Genomic DNA, 19,627 nt, shown 5'->3' with positions numbered 1-19,627 from the left:
TGAGTGGCGTCGAAAAAAAATACGTTATTATGGGTAGCTGACCAAACACGACGAACAGAGATGTGAGGGAGCCAATCAGCGACCGCGAGCTTATGAAATAGACCAATGAGGTTGAAGGAAACGTTGATTGACAATGATGGACGTTTAGAACAGCGTATAGGCAGTTTAGGACCGTATAACCTTGTATTTTCTTTGGCATTTTTATGCGGTGTAGTGAAATGGAGTTTTCGTATAGCAGAGATGAGCGGATGTTATAATGGTAATGGTAAAGAGCGTAAATGAAGACTCGGTACGATTTAGTTTAATTTAATTTAACATACATTCTCTTGCATGCATTCAGATATACTTTAGTTTCATTTCAAAGAAAAAATACACAGCATGACAGTAAAAAACAAAACAATCTCGCCATACAATGTTTTTTTTTGTTTACATAGATATAAAAACAGTAGTCCATGTCTGAATACACAAAATTACTGGAAATGAGAAGGCCCAAACTAACGTTTTTTTCAGTTTGCATACTAACTTTGGGGAAATATTGAGGAATATTATTTTAAACTAGATTTTATTGGAAGTGGAATTATTTTAGCTTATTATCATTTTAAACTAGCCAGTTGCCTCTAGTTTACTCACTGCTGAACTAGGGGGCGGGGCATTCTCATTCTAGAGAGACCTTGATTGGCTACACCAGTGAGTGCAGGATGATGTCATCAGTAGTGTTGGTCCGTTTTCCCAGGATTGAAAGACTGTAAAATTTAAACATGTATATCTGCTGAAAGTTTGTGTAGTTAACTGTTAGGACTACAGTAGCATATGGATTAAAAGAAACGAAAATCCAATTTCAGACTTGAATGAAAGGTGTTTGATGCAAACCTGTGGGTGCAGATTCCAGCCAGTAATCTTTATTGTATTGTAACACATCCAAACAGTCTATCTGACTGGTATATCTGCTGAAAGTGGTGATAAACTACAGAGCACATTGAGTAAGAAGTGACTCTAGCAAACCGTCTTTTGCTTTGTTCTATTTCTTGAAGAGTCAAAAATCACAAAAATGAACACACACACTCTCGCATCCGTGAGTCCATAAGGCGTTCAAATTTGAGGCTACAGTACCTCGTTCATTGAGAGTAACAGCTATTTAAACAGATCTCCAATTAATGTAAAGTATGTACTTCACTGGTGATGGAAAAGTATGTACTCCTACATAAAAAGTATGTAGTCAGACAGAATGCCATTACTGGGTCATAAATTGTGTTTTGACATCACAGATCTACTGATTGCTTGATAGCATTAACATCTAGCCAAATGTATTACCTTAAAATTACTTTTGTTGAAATTAAAAATGTTCAAAAACTGCTGTGGCAATCTCGGCCTTGCATTCCTTGATACTTGTCTTCATCTGAAAGAGTCGAAAGAGAGCCATTACAAAAATTGTCTTGTAAAGGGTTGGGGAATATTAGCCGGAAAAAAACATGCATGAATTCATGCATCGAAGAAAATTTACTGAAAGAAGTATGCATACTATTATAATATTTGGCATACAATTTTGCATGCCTTATTCATGAAACACAAGCACAATCAATTTCTGTCTAAATAAATGTTCATAGGTTAACCAATTAAATGTGTTTAATGAATGATACCTTGTGTTTTGACGGGTGAAGAGTTTGGAATTTTAGAATCGGTTAAACTTGAGTTCCGGAATCTTCAGTTGAGAATTCCAGAACTCTCGTCTTATATTGAGATGATGATGATTTTGGAACACACAAGGGTTTCAGCATTAAACTACTGGAGAACAGCTGATAAAACACCTGTTTCTGGAAACAGAGGCACTTTCAGTCGTACTGTGAGTTGAAAAGAAGGAAGTTAGTTTTTTGTCCATTCCCGTTGGGTGTTCAGTAGTGTGTGCACTGGGTTACATACACACACACACGCGCCCACGCACGCACACACATTAGGGGTGTAACAATATATTGTGTCAAATATATTGCAATACAAAAAAGGCAACAATATGTATCATGGCTAGTTCAGCCAAAACTAAAATTACTGTATGAGAAAAAAATTCAAGTTTTTCAGAGTTTTAGTGTCAGTACTACATTAAACTACTATATATAATGTTGAATATAATGTATAATAATGCAATGGAGGAATGTTTGTGGGTCCTGATAATGCCAAATGTTTCTGTTACCAGAAAAAACTGCATATATTATTTTAAATATACAGAGTGCAATATTAGTCTAGAAAAATTCTGTATTTTAAGCTTCAGAATCATGAATATTTTTATTCTTGTGTCACTATTGTCCTGTGCTTTGGGTTTGCAGCACTAAGCCTATTCATTTACACCCACAATGTAATATAAAATTTAGCATTTTAATCAACAGTACATTTTTTGTTAACTTTTTATCATATGTCTTGGAGTATCGCAATAATATCGTATCGTGAGTTCAGTATCGAGATATGTATCCAATCGTGACATGAGGGTATCGTTACACTCCTAACACACACACATGCTCACACACACACTCTCCCACACGCAAGCGTTCATTTTACCGCGTCCAGAGGAACGTACCCTGTAAACCTGAATATCAGGGTCCTGTTGAGCAACAACACACATGAAGAGCACATCATGAACCTCAGGAATTAGGACAGCACCTCTTAGATTCTGCATATTTCAGTGTTTTAAAACCAGTTCATCGTTCTTCCTCACATCCGCCGTTTTATTTTTGGTGAACATCAGTCCAGTGTATATTGTCTTATATATTGTAGTAGGCATAAATAAACTGTCTTTGACCTTTCTTGTCCATCGTTCAACAAAAAAAGGTTTAATTGGAGTCTGTTTCTGTTTCTCCGCACACACAGATGACCTGACTCTCTCTCTCTCAGGTTGCCACTCCCAGTACTTTCCTCATGTGCTCGTAGACGACGTAGGAGATGCTGACGGCCGGGATGACCTTGAGGAAGTTTGGAGCGATGCCTCGGTAGAGTCCCACCACGCCCTCCTGGGCCACGATACTCCTGAACAGGCTCAGCATGGACATCTGAGGAGCGCCTTTCATTGACGCTGAGAGAAGAACAGAGGAAACAGTGTCTCAGACGCCAAAACATCTGCAGAATCAGGCTTATTCTAGTATCAATAATGCATTTCTGATATAGTACGTCAAAATTACGAGAAAAACAGTCTTCCGGAAAAGTTTTTTTGCGGAAAAGAAATGCGTGCGTAAAAAAAGAAAGAAAAAAAAGAACTACTACAAAAGATTGTATTCTTGTAATTTTGACTTTATTCTCAAAATATTAAAAATTTATTCTTTTAATGTTTCGACTTCAGTCTGGAAATATTTCGACTTTATTCTTAAAATGCTACGACTTTATTCACGTAATTTTAGATTTTTTTTTTTTTACGTTAGGGTTCAGGGTTTCCGTAAGAAACGGTGCTTTAATCGCAAACGTCCCGACTTGTCTGTCTCTGCGTCCGTGTCTCACCCTGGGCCTGCATGCGTGTTCGGATGAGGGCGAGCGGGTAGGACGCCAGCTGTCCGCAGGTGCTGGACACCGTCCCACAGCCCACCAGCACCAGGACACCCGGGTCGGGCGAGCCGTCGGTGTGACGCTGCAGCCAAGCGTTCTTCAGCGTCTGAGAGAGGAGGACAGCGTGAGGAACAGCCTTTAAGAGGGAATTATTCTGAACACACACAGACACACACACACACACCTCGTAGACGGCGAGGTCTATGCCCGCATACGGGATGATCCCCAGTATATTGGGCAGGTATCCTTTATAAAAGGCCAGAACGCCCTCCTTCAGCAGGATCTGCTTGGCACAGTCCGCCGTGCTCGAATACTGCCCTGTTTTACGAAGAGTGAGACGAGTCTTCAGCACCTGCAGAACCACAGAGAGAGAATCGACACGAGAACAATATACTGATGGCTTCAGTGAAGATCGCAATGGTAGAAAATAGAAATAGAAAAAGTTTTCTAGTTTAAAAAGTTTTTCGCAAATCTGTAATGGAAATGCAACTAGTGAGACCTCAACATACAGAGGGATCTTGATGTCTACTGTGTGCACTGACCAGCTGCAGTGTGTGTGTGTAACTACTTAACTATATTTTGGGGACAAATTTGTACCCAGAAGTGACTAAAACCTGACAAAATCTCCAAAAACCTCCCTTTATTGTCGTCCTCAATTGTAACAATGGTATAAAAATAAAGAAATTAAAGTTTTTTTGAAAATGTACAAATGTAGTGAGTTTTGTGCGATCGGTAGTTTTAGGGGTCGGGTTAGTGTGTGTGATGGGTTAGTGTGTGTGTGTGAGTGTGTGTGATGGGTAGGTGTAGGGGTTGGGTTAGTGTAAGGGTATATATATATATGTAGAATATACAGTTTGTACAGTATAAAAACCATTAAGTCTAGGGAATGTCCCCATTTAAATAGATAAGTAAACATGTGTGTGTGAGTGTGTGTGTTTACCTCCATTGGGTATATGATAGTTTGAGCTGTAGCTCCAGCCAGTGATCCAGCGACGAATCTCTCCTGAACTTTCAGAGTTCCTACTTCTTGACTGCCTCTCATCAAGCGCTTAATCTACAGAAACACACACACACACACACACACACACACACACACAAGCGGGCTGAGCTTTGACTGGCCGTGCACACAGCTGAGTGTAGAAGACAGAGCTGTACCTGTTCGTAGGCCAGGAACTTGATGGCCGTCTCGGGTGCGATCTTCAGCACGTTGATGCCGTTTCCCCTCCACAGCGCAGCGAGTCCTCCTTCCTTCACCATCGCCCGCAGCCCGCGCCACACGTTCCCCTTATCTGAGCTCTGCCCGTGCACCTGCACAATCATTCACCTTCAGATTAGCTTTTAATGCTTCAGTCGAACTAGATTACAATAAAACAAAACACCCTGACATAATAACTGAAAAACTGTTGAGTTGCAGTGATATGACCTCCAGGGGTCAGTGTGGTGCTGGATATAATATATTCACACAGACCTAGGCTTTTGTTAGCTTGTCGTTAAAGTCCCCCAGTAGTCAATCATTTTATGCCTTAAAACTAATCTTTGATCAACAAAATTACATTTTTAAACTTTTTTTTTTCGTGAAAAAAAAAACGTCATGCCAAAATGACAACGATTCTCCTGTGTCTATTAAACCTTTGACAAAATGAGAGTGAATATTCAGATCTGTGTTTGTGCTGTTGTTGAGCCAGAGAGAGCAGTTTTCAAACAGTCTTTTCAACCACACAGAATCATTATTTCTGTGTTACAAATATTCATAAAAGTTTATAAACACTAATGTCTACGGTAGCGAACAAAATAGAGCAAATCACCTTTAGAAAGTAGCCTGGCGCTTCAAATAACGATTGTATCAATTACATCGTTACACCAGTAGGTGGCGACAAGTGACTCTTAGAAAATGTAGTTGTCACCGAATCAGTCATTCAAGAGATTTGTTAAAAAAACACTGTTTCATCCAGTAATGAAACCAGTGAGACGTTGATTCAATCATTCATTCAAACCGATTTTTAAAAAATAATTAATTTAGATACATTTACCTTTTTAAATAGACTGCAGCAATTTTACATTTTGTCATAACCTCTAGCAAATTACATGTTATTTTGTTTAGTTTTTTCAATTTATCTATAATCGTGCAGCAATACTAGATTGTACTGCGGTAGCTACATTTCGAAAGCAAAAGTGAATCTTCAAATGGAAATCTGGCATGAAATTTGCATCAAAGATTGTACAGATCTGTTTAATAGCCGGATGTTTTGTCTCACCTGCATAAAGACCTTGAGTCTGTCGAGCGGCGCTGTTCCTGTCCTGGACACTGATCCCGCCACAGCGCCTGCCATCAGCTGCCGCCACACGAACCCTGACTTCTTCTCCTTCTCCGAGAACTCATCCGGGACCGTCAAATGCTCTCCGATATCCAACATCTACACCAAATGCACAACCGCATTCACACAATGGAGTTAAAGAAAGAAAGGCTGGTTTTATAGTCTCAGCTGTGTGCGATTTGCTTCGTACCACAGAGTGTTTCCAAAACTGAGCGATTTCCTCCATGTTGTGCAAAGGGTTAAACAGGAAGTGATCTCGCCACTCTATCCAGTCGATAGTCATGGAATGGTCTTTGTCCATACTGAATGAACACATTTCAGAAGAATTGCATGTCACAGAATCACTTAAAGGCCATTCAAAGCACTTTACATACATGCTAAGCACAAACACGCGCACCTTTGCAGTATTTTGGCAGCCAGTTCCAACGAGACGTCCACGCCGAGACTGTGTAACGACTGCTGGATCTCCTCAGCGTCCACTTCACCTACAAAACACAAACACAAACACTAACATTGATGCAATAGCATAGCTGCTAACGATACTGTGAGGCTAAGCTAACAGGGATGTAAGTGTTAACCATAACATTACAGCTGCTAACACGAAAATGGTGTTTTAGAGCTTAAGAATGATTAAAAAATATAGATGCTAATGGTAAATTGAGGGTATAGATGCCAACAACGATGCAGTAGCATAGCTGCTAATGATACTGTGAGGCTATGCTAACATTGCTAACAAATGTTAAAATTAATATCATAGCTGCTAATACGAATATGTTTTAAAGCTTAACAATGATTCAGAAGTATAGATGCTAATGGTAAATTTAGGCTATAGATGCTAACAACGATGCAGTAGCATAGCTGCTAATGATACTGTGAGGCTATGCTAACAGTGATGTAAGTGTTAACAGTAATATCACAGCTGCTAATATGAATATGATGTTTTAAAGCTTAAGAATGATTCAAAAGTATAGATGCTAACAGTAAATGTAGGGTATAGATGCTACGATGCAATAGCCTAGCTAATAATAAAACTATGAGGTTATGTATAACAGTGATGTAATAGTGCTTAAGGTAATATCATAGCTGGTAATGCTAATTTGATGTTATATATACTAAAGTATTGATGCTTATGCTAATATGAGGAAATAGATGCTAGCAGTGAGATAAAAATCACAGACGCTGATGCTAATATAAGGTTATAGCTGCTCACAGTGATGTAATGGTATAAATTTTAAGACTATTGTGAGATTATAGATGGAAATATTAATTATTTTATCTTTAACTTGAACTTAAAGTAAAGTTAGTTAATAGTTAACTAAAACTATTAAAAATAAAGCTGAAATCAAATAAAATATAAATATTAGATGAAAACCCTAAACTTAAAAACTTAACCAAAAAAAGAAAAGAAATGTTGCATTGCCAACTTACTGAAATAAAATAGTTGAAGTACTAAAATTGCTGAAAGTGAAATAAAAATCAATTAAAGCTATATATATATATTTTAAGTAATCAAAATGACAAAAGCACACAATAAAATTACTAAAAAATTAAAAAAATGGAATCTAAAATATAAAATAAAAGCTAATTCAAAATATGAATAAATATTATTATAATAGAATAACAATAATGCTAAAATAAAAGAGATTTTGCCAGTAATGTGAAGTTGACAGAAACCAACCGTCATTGTTGCGGTCCAAGCTGCGAAACATGAGTTTGAGGCGCTTCTCATGTGAACGCAGATACTCTGTGAACTCTTCGAAATCCAGCTGACCGTCGTGATTGATGTCTCCAGCTCGAACAACCTGCTGAATATATGGGCATACAGAGAGAGAGAGAGAGAGAGAGAGAGAGAGAGAGAGAGAGAGAGAGAGAGAGAGAGAGAGAGAGAGAGACAGAGAGAGAGATGGGGGGAAAGAGGGATGCCAGGAATCATTAGGAGAGGTGGGATGAGGGGTGCAAATGAAGAAGAAAAGCACATTAAAATTATGCAAAGCCACCAGCAATCAGAGCTCAGACGGTCAGTTTCTGACATTAACCCTTAAACACACTCCTCGGGTCTTTAATGACGCGGGGCGTCATTCACTAACCTCCTCCTCATTCTATTATTTAAAGTTAGACATTAACCTTCAAAGTATTTCTCAATCAATTCATTATAAACAACATATCAAGGAAAATTTAAATTATAAAAGAGTTCCTGTTTTCCCCTTCATTTTGTATAAAAATTGTATAGGGTCGCTAACGACCCGAGGTGTGTAACAGTGTAAGTGTATTTTTTTCTGCACAAGAATAAGGCCTTGTCCACACTAACACGTTTTTGTTTGAAAAACGCTCTCCGTTTTGGCCTTTTGCATACACTACACTGAGTTTTTGAAAACAATCTTCAAAGTGGATATATTTGAAAGCGCTGTTTTCGTGTTGTAGTGTGGACTGTGAAAGCGGAGGTATCTGAAAACGATGATGCAAGTTTAGTCATGTGATGCATATTGAACCCATTGATATTCATGTTTATACCGGTATTGTGCCTGTTAGTGTTAAGTCCTATTCACTTTCACACTGCTGCTAAAATATGTGACTTTACACACTCTTTATATCACCGTCCTGCAAAGATGACAGAAAATTCACTCGCATTTGCTTTCCTGCGGTAAAACATGAGAGCGGTCGCGTTTTAGACCAAACATATAATGGTGAGTGAGAGCGACCTGATGCATCAGTGAATGAGGAGATATTTTGCTAGATAAAATTATCCTGCCAGAGGAATTGCGTGTTAACTTGGTTATGTCTTATTCTGTCTGTATCATCTCAGTGAGCTTTTATGATGGTTTATGCATGCACAGTAAGGAGAGCGTTTTCAGACCTTTTAGTGCAGAGAGCATTTTGAAACTAAAATGCCCCAAATCTATCCGGATTAATGTAGACAAGGCCTAATGAATATTTGATGAAAGAATAAGTGCAATGCATCTTTATTCCACAAGTCTGTCTGAAACAATAATGAAGTGAAGTTTCACTCATAGATACTGCAGCCAGAAAACAAAAGAATAGGAAGAATCATCAGCAAAACTTGAAATTGCTCAGTGATTTACAGCAGAGCAAGTACTGAACACAATCGATGGTGGATCTGGTGAAGAAGCTCCCAGCGATTAAAATGTTGATTTTGGAGATGTTGATTTTAAGAATGTTTGAGATTGTGAATATGAGCCAGATGCTAAATGTACCGGGAATAAAATACAGTGATGATGGTATAAAACACCTGCTCAAACTGAACCCTTCCAAAGCTCCAAAACATAACAAAATATAATTTATTTTATTCTTCCATAACTGTTACTCTAATATCGGGGGAGTTTTATTAAATATTATCGCGAGAGGTAGAAATGCATCTGTGTTAGACATAGATTCATGCATTTAAGGGTTAATCACTGAATCTGAAGATAGTTATCAAATTGAAACAACAGAGAAAGCCAAGCATAAAACAGTAGCCTGATCATTCTTAAAGGGATAGTTCACCCAAAACTCATCATTTACTCACCCTTACTTCTCAGAGTTTCCCAAGAGTAAATACGACTCTTTCAAGTCCAATAGCATCCTAGACAGAAATAAAGTGTCGGCCCAGATCCGGCCCACATCTGGAAAGCGTTGAATCCACATGTACCAGATGTGGGCCGGATCTGGGCCGACACTATGTTTCTGTCTGGGATGTGAAGGCAGCATAAATATTTCTGATGTGACTCTATCCATAATTTCTATACTAGAGAGTTGTGGAAATAATCATGCATCTGGCTATGAAAAATTTATAGAAAAAAAATATATATAAAAGAGATTACAAATGCATGTTTTTTTCAGGGTGTCGCCCCATGACATGCGATTCCCAGAGCAGCATGTCTGAACATGTTAGGCCTGAGCTGTGCAAACTTAGAGGATTAGAGAGGCATTTCGCTACCAGATCTCTGGCTTTTGGGTTTTAAAATCAGCTCAATTTTATGGTGAGGACATTGTGATCAAACTGACCCACATTGACTAAATAATAAATGAACCAGGATGCACAGGTTACTGTCGCTTTAAATCCACACTGGCACTCATTCCAGTGTTCAAGGCAAAACCAGACCATTATTTCCACAATCTTTGGTATGTTATAGAGTAAACTGCCCTGTAAGAGAACATCTGATATTAATTTCCCTGATTTAACTAACTTTGCCTCCTCTGTGGGCAGACGTCTACACAATGTGTGTTGTTGTGGTTATTTATGTGATCCAGCAGTCACATGGTATTTACTCTCACATGATGGATCGACTCCAAGACGCTGACCTTTTGCACACTCTACAGCCAACGTGTGTATTTCTGTGAGCATGCGTGTGAAGTTTAATACTTTCGTCTCAATATGCATTCATACTCATGCATTATGCAAATACATAAACACATGCATTGCACATATGCCAACTTTAACATCCAAACCTCAACAAGCACGATATTACACAACAAAATCCTCAACTTCAAGTCAGAAAAATCAATGGCAGAAGATGTCCACAGGCAAACAGATCCATACCCTAATCAATTGTGCTGGACTATAAACTACAGGTTTAGAGTACTGTCTGTTGTTGGTATATAAACAGCATGCCATGGAGAGATTAGATAACTTAGATTAATTTAAGGCCTTTGTGTGTCTGTTTTGATAACGTCTCATTGTTTTGTTTCCTAGGCCTTGGGTTTGACCTGCTGGCATTATATCATAGCAAGAAACAGTGATTTGAGGAAATCACTAGAGCAAAGAGTGAGCAAAAATAGTGATTGACGTGGCAAACCCCATTATTTAGGATCTTATTCTTATGATCATGCAGCACTGGTGATGTTGGTAGACACTTTACTCTAGTCTGAAGGATTATTTCAGATGGCTGGTGATGCTGATTTAGTGCCAGCGGGTGATGTTGCCCTTCCTCTGTTCCTGCCACTGACCTTGGCTTGAGATTATTAACTATTAAACTCATAAACTGGTTCATTAGTGCTGCAGGACACGATAGTTCCTGGCCTTGGGAACAAGAATCCTGCTTTTCAGTCTTACTTTTACCACATGAAGCATTAAGAGATTGCGTATGTTGGTAAGTAGCCGTATAATGGGTTATACTCAGTCTCTCACTAATGGCTCCAGCACATCTTTCTAATCTAAGTTTAACATCAGAAGCAAGTACACAATGTCCAATACATGATTTAGGACGCAGCCTTTATATTTAGACTTAAGCTGCGAAGCCACGCCCACTGTGAAATCTCATTGGTCCATTATTGAATATTAAGCATCAAATATAATCTGATTGGCTGCGAATGTAACGCGTACTGCAGCATTTTCACTTTCAGCATTTAGGCAAATTATCTAGTGGTGCATGTTATTATCTCCAAATCTGCCATTAAATCATAAACATGTCTGTTCATAGAGTTAACCAGTTCTATAAAGAGGCCACCCTTCCGTTGTGTCTGTGTGTGTAATGGGTTTCTTTTCTTCCGTACCTCCTCCACGGAGCTCAACGACACCCCGCGGGCGGCGAGCCCGATCCGCAGCTCGTTCACATCGATCCGCCCGTCCTTGTTCAGGTCCAGTTGCCCGAATAGTTCGGCCCAGAGACGCTCGCGCTCGGGATCGGTGCCGCTGTCCTGGCAACGCGCCCTCGTCCACATGATGATGATATATCCGCACGGTAGCGGTAACGGTCACCCGTGGAAACCCATCGGTCAAAAAGACGGAAGACCTTCGCGTTCAGCGCGCGTCCAAAAAAGGAACTGTTCGCGAAATAAAAGCCCTCGCGTTTCGCAGATGGTGTGAACCAGCTGTGTGTATGTGTGTGTGTGTGTGTGTGTGTGTGTGAACCAGGAAGCTTTTACAACCATGGATAGGCTACAATACTTCTAAGAAATCCACTCGAAATACACCTGTTTTTATCCCATAAGCACTGCGATGTTTTAAAGCGAGCTGAAAGTAACGCGCATTAAAACATGTGTGTGTGTGTGTGTGTGTGTGTGTGTGTCTCGAGGACTGCAGTGAGTTACTGCGGCCGCAACTCACCGATACAACAGCAGCTTCAGATTACACCCTCAGGAGGGGCTTCTTAACAGCGTATGGTGATACATGCAGATGTGGACAAAATATCCTGAAGTATCAATAGAGAAACAGTGTTAAATCTGGACTGATTATTAAATTCAGCGACTTCTTTCTGAATCAACCACCAATGACACCAATGCAGATAAATGACATACTTGCGCGCTGAGGTGTTTTGAAATCAGGAGGCAAAGTCATCATGTGTTTTAAATATATATGTATATATTATATGGGGTATATATCAAATATAAATTAATGTCCCAGTTACACTTTAGGTTGTCATTTTCCTGGTAAAATAGTACTTTGCATTACATAAAAAAATAGAAAAAAAGAAAACAAATACAATTCTATTTGGCATTTATCATCATTGTAGCCTGTTCTATTTATTAAAACCAAAAATAAATCTCATCAAGTTTTGAGCATTTTTTCATGTATTCCAAAACAATAACTAAAGGCAGTAACAGTTTAAACAATATATTTTCATTTGTGGACTGATGTGCAGCTGTTTTTAATAGTAAACTTATTTTCGGATCGTCAGTCATCAAACTCGGTAAACAAAGACCTGAAGATGTAGGCTACCTTTAATTTCCTTAAGCTGATTGCTCACTAAACCTTCTGTCGTCATGCTTTCAGCTCATTTCAAGTTTGATTTTTAGTGATAAGTGCTTAAAAAATAGTGCGATAAAAATGTTTTGGCCTAAAAAACGTCATCACTTAGAGCACCTTTAATTCTCAGTTTGTCTTCTCAGACTGTCTTTGGTTCACTGCAATTTTAACAAGAAAATACTCAGCAATGGTGTTGACTTATGAATTTGCGCATTGTTTGTCTAAAACCATATTAAAGCACCACATAGACATATAAACAACATTAAAAAACTTGATTTTAACCAAAAGTGTGACTTTAAGGTTTAGGAGGAAGTGGGTTTGCATGGTTTCAGAATATGTTTCAGTTAAGCAAAGTAAGTGAAACAATTAAAGGCCCGTTCACACCAACAACGATATATTAGTGTATGGTTGTTTAGTTTGAGCGTGCTTTAAATGCTTAAGCTCCTTACATCAGGAAGGATTCTGATTGGCTGTCAATGTTTTTAACGCTCATAAGCTGGATAAAATAATTCTGAAAGTGATTTCAACAATATTGATTCTCTGTGCTGTTGTTATCGTTAAAGCTGTGGTATCTTTAATACTGATAACATTTTTTTTTTAACTATCTTAATATCGTTTTCATTTTAGTTATCATCCTTGGTGTGAACGGGGCTTAAGAGTAGACAAACACATCTAATAGGAAAAAAATAGCTGTTTTTGTGTGGTTAGATGGTCCAAACTGGTTGTTTATGATCATAAGCCGGTCTAGATGAGCTAAACTGCAAACCCGTTTTTAATCTGGTATAGAGACCGTAATGATCAGTTTGGTTAGACATATAGACCTCCAGAAAAAAGCTATATGGCAAAAACCAGTTTGACCAGCTTAAAGGGTGGATATTTTACACAAATATTCAGACAATATTTACTCACCCTAATGTGACTGTCTTTCTTCCATGGAACACAAACAAGAAGCTATTTGTATAAAAGTAAAAAAAAAAAAAAAAAAATGAACGGGGATGAATAATATCAAGATTAATTTGTCACTTGATTGATTTATGTGAGAAACAGCCCTTTTTTTATTTACCAAACCATACAGGTTTTTTTTTTTGCTGAAATTATCTATTTTGTTTGTTCTCGGGTTTCCAGCAGTGTCTGAAAGAGAAAATTGTGCAACATGAGAACAATAATGTTAATTTTAAATGCATTCACAATCACTTCATCTTAAATGCAACGATCAATAATAGAGCTCAGTGACTGAAAACAAGCAATTCCATGAATTCATGCTAAGATCAGCACACAGATAACCCACTGCACACCTGTTCCTTCAGTCGCCTTTCCCGACACAAATACAGGTGATACACACACACACACAGATACACACTCTCTGAACAGGGCCGCTGTCAGCTGCTGTTCACACTAACTGTATGAACGTCAGCATGAAGCACAGTCATTGTGTTGTGTTCTCACCCGACAGCTGTCTGTGTTGTTTTATAATCGCAGGATCAGATTAATGTGTCTATATAAGAGCAGGACGCAGAGACAGGCGGCGCTGGAGACATTTGATCGTGTCCTCGAGGGTCGGTTCTCAGGTCGTGTGATGTGTAAGGGGTTGTCCGCCATCCCCTCCTCATGCCTGGAGAAGTGAGTATACGTGCTTGTGGAAACACAGGTTGTCCTGCAGCATGAAATTGTTTACGGGTGTGAAAGTGTCTTGATGTTTCAGGGCGAAGGGCATGAGGGTCAAGCTGTCCCACCTGGCCGAAAAACAGGAGTGGGTTTACAAACACAGGTAACACAACTGCACTGCTCTCATTTAGTCATTTTATGGGTTCAGGACAAGTTCAGCTCAATCAACTGCATTTGTGGCATAATGTTGATGATTACCACAAAAATGTCCACATACACTCCTTTTCTTTACAAAAAAGCAACCTTAACGTAAAGAGTTTACTTCATTGAAATGGTATGAAACTTGGTAAAGGTTTTGGCACTTGCTATGTGAACACACACACACATTCACACAAAGTCATGGATATGACTCGAAAAGGTTAAATGGTCCTGAAAAAAAAAAATGCTTACACTTGTACTGTTCGCAGTCAAAAAATGTTGACCGCATTACAAATGAATGGGAAACTAATTTCATCTAGTGGAAATGTTTGGTACTGCACCCCAACAAAGTCTCACTGAGAGCTAATTTACCTCTAATTTGGAACACAACTTGTTTGGATTTGACTTTCTCAGCACTTACTGTAAAACATACTTTGGAAAATATATATTTCATATAAAATTGAAAGTAGCCTAGTATTTTTCGTTTTCATTTTCAGGTCTGTGCTGAATGAAGGGATTATAACTATCATTTATATATAAACTACAAATTATAGTTATAAATATAATTTAGTACCATAAAATCCAATTAAAAATACAAAATATTACATAAAAAAATCCTTATCGAACTAAAATATACGATAGTAGGCCAAAATTCATTTCATTATGGAAAAACATCGTTAAATTTTAACCGACATCATCAGAGCGGGTAAAACCGACCGTTAAACATGACGACTTTGACGCTGAAATAAAAAAATAAAAAAAATAACAAAGTAAACTTTGACGCTGAAATAGCTATTACAGGTTAACAGACTATTTAAGGTTTTTTTTTTTAAAGTACATAACATAGGCTATGCTCCACGTTTCTGATTTTAAAACCATTTACATCAAGTAGCCTACCTCACCAATGACTTTCTTTGTACGAAAACGAGATGCGTGTCGAGGTCATTTTTGTGGTAATAAAATACTATCCATTGAGGTTAACTTGTACATAACCCTGAGTATTAATTTAAGACATAAACAAGCTCAACAAAGCATTTTTTTTTCTTCAGAGCGAATGAGGAAAAGCTTCCTCAGGACTTGGAGTCTCTGCTCAAAAGCAAACGTGAGATGACAAACAGTAGGCCCTAGCCTATTGCATTAAACTTCAGCTCGCAACTTTCACTTCTGTCTTTAAAACTGAAACTCGGCTTCATCATGAGCAGGAGTGTGTTGTTAACCTTTAATAGGTCTCTCCGCAGTGGGCGTGCAGGCCTTTCGCTGGTTCCTGCGCTCGGAGTTCAGCGAGGAGAACCTGGAGTTCTGGCTGGCGTGTGAAGAATACAAGAACTCATCCGGATCCAAACTGGCGGGAAAAGCCCAGAGCATCTACAACCAGTTCATCAGCCCTGAAGCTCCTCGTGAGGTGAGAGATGAAATCAGGTCGAATTTAACCCCCGAATCAAGAAGAAGAAAAAACAAGTTAATTATTTAAATTAAAGGGATAGTTCACCCAAAAATGAAAATTCTGTCAGTATTTACTCTCCCTCATGTTGTTCCAACCCCGTAAGACCTTCGTTCATCTTCGGAACACGAATTAAGACACTTTTGATGAAATCTGAGAGCTGGATCACTCCTCCATAGGCTTCTAAGGGATTGAAACTTGACCGGCCTCGAAAAGTTATTAAAGACATCGTTAAAATAGTCCAAGTGACTACAGTGGCTCAATATTAAGTTTATCAAGCGACGAGAATACTTTTGTGCGCAAAAACAAACATAAATAACGACTTTATTTCAACTATTCATTTCCTTCTCTGTGGGCCTCGAGTCAGATAACTTAGTGTAATAGCGTAGAGCTACGTCACACGTAGGCTCACTATTGGCCGACGCTGGTCATGTGGGTGATGCGTGTGACGTACAACAACAAGCTTACACTATTACACTAGGGAACTGACTCGAGGCCCACAGAGAAGGAAATGAATAGTTGAAATAAAGTCGTTATTTATGTTTGTTTTGCGCACAAAAGTATTCATGTCGCTTGAAAAACTTAATATTGAGCCACTGTAGTCACTTGGACTATTTCTTTAATAACTTTTCGGGGCCGGCAAGTTTCAATCCCTTAGAAAGCTATGAACGATGAACGAAGGTCTTACGGGGTTGGAACAACATGAGGGTGAGTAAATACGTTTTTGGGTGAACTATCCCTTTAAATGTTTTATTTTAAGCAAATAAATAAAAATATTTATAAATATATATTTTAGGGCTGTCAACTCAATTAATCGCATATAACATTAAAGTTCTTTTGTTTACTGTGTGTGTGTGTATGCATGTATGTGTGCCGGTGTACATGTGTGTGCTATATATTTGGCAGCACTAATATTAGTGTGTGTGTGTATATAAATATATATAATCAACAATAAAAAAGTGTATTCATTAACATAGTAACTCTACAATAAGGTTCATTACTTAACATCCTTAGTTAACATGAACTAAGAATGAACAATATTTCGTTATTTATTAATCTTAGTTTTTAGTTTGAACATTTACTAATACGTTATTAAAATCAAAGGTTGTATTTTTTAACATTAGTTAATGCACTGTGAAAAATGAACAGCTGTATTTTTATTAACTAACATTAACAAAAATTAATAAATACTGTTACAAATGTATTGCTCATTGTTAGTTCATTTTAGTAAATACATTAATGAACCTTATTTTTATTATAGTGTCACCATTCACGTTTTAATATACTAATTAAAATGAACAGATAACAATTTTTATGTATTACATATAATATCAGCAATAATTTTATGTATTTTATTTCAAATAGTTTTACTTAAAATAATATACCTATTTTTGCATTGCAAGAGAATTTGCCGAGAAATGTGTAACTGTAAAACGTTACAATGCAATGCATCTTTATGGTCCTAAAAATAGGCTTCATTTATTTTTCTAATATTTAATATAATATAAATATAAGTGAGCTATGACCCAGGCATGTTCTTGACCCATCAGCTGATAGTAAAATGTTTCTCAGGTGAATCTGGACAGCGAGACGCGCGAGGGGTTAACGGGGCAGATGCAGGAACCCACGGCGGACACGTTCGATGAGGCTCAGCATCGCATCTTCTCCCTGATGGCCAAAGACTCGTTCCCACGCTTCCAGCGCTCCCTCAGAGTCCTGTAAACCCTCGGCTCAGGCGTTTAGTCAAACTGCTGTCTGTCTGTAGAGATGCATGAGCCTCGCTCAGGTGGGGCGTAGTTTAGTAGGACATGAACTCTTCAGCCATGTTAAAACTTGTGTAACTGCTCACTGTGCCTTTGTATGTTTAAACCTGGTGATATAATAAAGGAACTTGCATCAAAATGGGAGTGGTGAGCATGCTGTCAATCACACTGAGAGCCAATCAGTGGAAGCTGAAGGTCGAGAAAATAAAGCAGGGGGGAAAACCTTCAGGGATTTTACACTCACATACTAATAAAGTGTGTGTGGTTGCTTAACAGTGGAAAAACTTGCTCTGGTTTATTAAATAAACACACAAAGAAGGGAAAGAGGGCTATAAAAAACGTATACACTAAAATGAAGTAGATTTAAGTGCTTGCCCATTACAAAATCACTGTCGCCAAATTCAATTTGTTCAAAATGAATATTATGAAAGCTCACAATCTTTTATAATTTTATTCTATAAAAATAACAGACACATTTCTCAAGGATCATGGTCTGTTGTGCAGTCTCAGTCAATAGAAAGTTGTTTTTATATGGGGCCATCTAGCGGCTTTACGGATATGACATCATTAGCCTGACATCAGATCTGTCGTGTTATTTAGATGTTAAAAAAAAGAAGAAAGTTATTATTTAGATGATCCAGGTGCTGATTTTGGGTGTCCGGGTGTCCCGCTTTTCCTTTCTGGGTTTTTCAGCACACTCAGTTTCTTATGAAGAGACAAGCTGGCTTTCTGTGTGACTTCATGTTCAATCCTGTTCCTGATGGCCACATCCAAACCCTGTACACACAATACAAATAGACCTATTAAATCACTATTATAGGACACATACGGGGTTTAAAGAGGACTGAATCTTGTCTTTACCTTCTTCAGCTTCTGCTGTTGGACCACTTGTGCTTTTTTAGGTGCGATGATCCTTCCTGGAACAAACAAGGCACTGAATACACTCACATGGGGCTATTTCGGAAACAAATACTATTTTTGTCATAGAAAGATATTGTAAAAGAAGTAGTAATATACAAGAATGTGGTTCCGAATGCAGCAATGGTGATTTTACGCAGAAAAAGTGCGCATGCGCGACTGTACATTAGCAAATGCTTTTACTTAGCATGCTGCTAATAAAGTCTCGATTGAGCGCTTTTACGTTCAGAAGAACCGCGTCTCCTCAAGAAAACAAGATGTTTACCTCCTTTCTTGAGTCCTTTCGGTTTCTGTTGATGCTTTTTCGCTCCGACCCGCTGCGCTTTAAATTTCTGTTTGCCTTGCGCCATTTCTACAATCTGATGGAAACCGGAAACAGAAAGACGCAAGACACGAAACCTCTAGAGTGATATCTAAAATAAAAGTCTCTTCTGAACGACATAATGGAATATCAGTTACGCTTTCTGAATTTTGTGTGTGTGTGTGTGTGTGTGTGTGTGTGTGTGTGTGTGTGTGTGTGTGTGTGCGCGCGTGTGCGTGTGTGTGTGTGTGTGTTGTAGTGATGTGTTTCTCTGTTCTTTGTTGAGTTGAATATTAATAACAATCATTATTAAGTAAATGTACATATTTTATTTATTTATTTTTAAACAACACAGTAAATCAATCAGAAATGAATAAATATATAAAATTTATATAAAGCCTGCTTTAGGACCATAAAGATGATTACATATATTATTATTATTATTAAAATATTATTATAAATTATCAGTAAATGTACATGAACTAGTAGTGAATATATAGAACTAATTCAATATTTAATAAAAAATACTATATATATATATACAATCCTTTTAAATGTACAGGTTATTAATTTATGGATTTTTAAACAATACAGTACATGTATCCAGTAAATGAATTAGAAACGAATATATATAAATATATTAAAACATTTATATATATATATATATATATATATATAATTTATTTTATTCAGTGTGTGTGTGAGTGTGTGTGTGTGAGTGTGTGTGTGAGTGTGAGTGTGTGTGTGTGTGTGTGTGTGTGTGTGTGTGTGTGTGTGTGTGTGTGTGTGTGTGTGTGTGTGTGTGTGTGTGTGTGTGTAGGCCCGAATACTGTTTCACACAGTTTCACACTTGGATTTTAAAACATAGTAAATATCCATCCATCT

At 37.9% G+C, this 19,627-nt stretch overlaps 3 protein-coding genes across 12 annotated transcripts; 1 reads left to right on the top strand and 2 right to left on the bottom strand.

The window, feature by feature from the left end:
- Window positions 1-294: 294 nt before the first annotated feature.
- On the bottom strand, window positions 295-11,895 carry slc25a23a (solute carrier family 25 member 23a). 9 transcript variants are annotated; one of them, XR_013207739.1, is made up of 13 exons: window positions 11,325-11,895; window positions 7,513-7,636; window positions 6,232-6,319; window positions 6,025-6,136; window positions 5,775-5,933; window positions 4,675-4,827; window positions 4,460-4,573; window positions 3,704-3,871; window positions 3,475-3,625; window positions 2,895-3,055; window positions 2,564-2,587; window positions 1,638-1,838; window positions 295-1,396 (listed from the first exon to the last, which is right to left on the bottom strand). XR_013207739.1 is itself a non-coding variant. In XM_077245796.1 (12 exons), the coding sequence occupies exons 1-12, from the start codon at window positions 11,490-11,492 to the stop codon at window positions 1,334-1,336; spliced, it is 1,485 nt and encodes a 494-aa protein (XP_077101911.1). In that variant the 5' UTR covers window positions 11,493-11,895; the 3' UTR covers window positions 295-1,333. The 9 variants fall into 9 exon arrangements, 6 of the variants coding, with proteins under 6 accessions (XP_077101911.1, XP_077101910.1, XP_077101913.1 ...); XR_013207741.1 differs by lacking the exon at window positions 2,564-2,587; XR_013207740.1 differs by lacking the exon at window positions 2,564-2,587 and having other exon boundaries at window positions 7,513-7,639; window positions 11,325-11,854.
- Window positions 11,896-13,887: 1,992 nt separating this feature from the next.
- On the top strand, window positions 13,888-17,662 carry LOC143753468 (regulator of G-protein signaling 5). Of its 2 annotated transcripts, none has more exons than XM_077245801.1 (5): window positions 13,888-14,136; window positions 14,219-14,284; window positions 15,369-15,421; window positions 15,546-15,721; window positions 17,333-17,662. In XM_077245801.1, the coding sequence occupies exons 1-5, from the start codon at window positions 14,006-14,008 to the stop codon at window positions 17,480-17,482; spliced, it is 576 nt and encodes a 191-aa protein (XP_077101916.1). In that variant the 5' UTR covers window positions 13,888-14,005; the 3' UTR covers window positions 17,483-17,662. The 2 variants fall into 2 exon arrangements, with proteins under 2 accessions (XP_077101916.1, XP_077101917.1); XM_077245802.1 differs by having other exon boundaries at window positions 13,996-14,136; window positions 15,558-15,721.
- A 298-nt stretch (window positions 17,663-17,960) lies between these two features.
- cunh19orf53 (chromosome unknown C19orf53 homolog) lies at window positions 17,961-18,846 on the bottom strand. Its single transcript, XM_077245803.1, has 3 exons — window positions 18,707-18,846; window positions 18,385-18,440; window positions 17,961-18,300 (listed from the first exon to the last, which is right to left on the bottom strand). Exons 1-3 carry the CDS (start codon window positions 18,789-18,791, stop codon window positions 18,148-18,150), a joined length of 294 nt encoding a protein of 97 aa, XP_077101918.1. The 5' UTR covers window positions 18,792-18,846; the 3' UTR covers window positions 17,961-18,147.
- Between the last annotated feature and the right edge of the window lie 781 nt (window positions 18,847-19,627).

The sequence above is a fragment of the Siphateles boraxobius genome, unplaced genomic scaffold, assembly GCF_051911475.1.
Source record: "Siphateles boraxobius isolate OS27281-9 unplaced genomic scaffold, OSU_SipBor_1 29, whole genome shotgun sequence".
Classification (NCBI taxonomy): Eukaryota; Metazoa; Chordata; class Actinopteri; order Cypriniformes; family Leuciscidae; genus Siphateles; species Siphateles boraxobius.
Note: the sequence above shows the minus strand (reverse complement) of the source record. Positions and strands in the feature narration are given on the sequence as shown.

Excerpts from the sequence above, each read along its gene's own strand:
- slc25a23a (XM_077245795.1), bottom strand. The coding sequence starts at position 11,492 with ATGTGGACGAGGGCGCGTTGCCAGGACAGCGGCACCGATCCCGAGCGC. Across the intron at positions 4,828-5,774 it reads GACTCAAGGTCTTTATGCAG|GTGCACGGGCAGAGCTCAGA; the intron begins GTGAGACAAAAC and ends ATGATTGTGCAG. Across the intron at positions 3,056-3,474 it reads AACACGCATGCAGGCCCAGG|CGTCAATGAAAGGCGCTCCT; the intron begins GTGAGACACGGA and ends TTCTTCTCTCAG.
- LOC143753468 (XM_077245801.1), top strand. The coding sequence starts at position 14,006 with ATGTGTCTATATAAGAGCAGGACGCAGAGACAGGCGGCGCTGGAGACA. Across the intron at positions 14,137-14,218 it reads CCCTCCTCATGCCTGGAGAA|GGCGAAGGGCATGAGGGTCA; the intron begins GTGAGTATACGT and ends TTGATGTTTCAG. Across the intron at positions 15,722-17,332 it reads GCCCTGAAGCTCCTCGTGAG|GTGAATCTGGACAGCGAGAC; the intron begins GTGAGAGATGAA and ends AATGTTTCTCAG.
- cunh19orf53 (XM_077245803.1), bottom strand. The coding sequence starts at position 18,791 with ATGGCGCAAGGCAAACAGAAATTTAAAGCGCAGCGGGTCGGAGCGAAA. Across the intron at positions 18,441-18,706 it reads GAAAGGACTCAAGAAAGGAG|GAAGGATCATCGCACCTAAA; the intron begins GTAAACATCTTG and ends TGTTTGTTCCAG. Across the intron at positions 18,301-18,384 it reads AACAGCAGAAGCTGAAGAAG|GGTTTGGATGTGGCCATCAG; the intron begins GTAAAGACAAGA and ends TTGTGTGTACAG.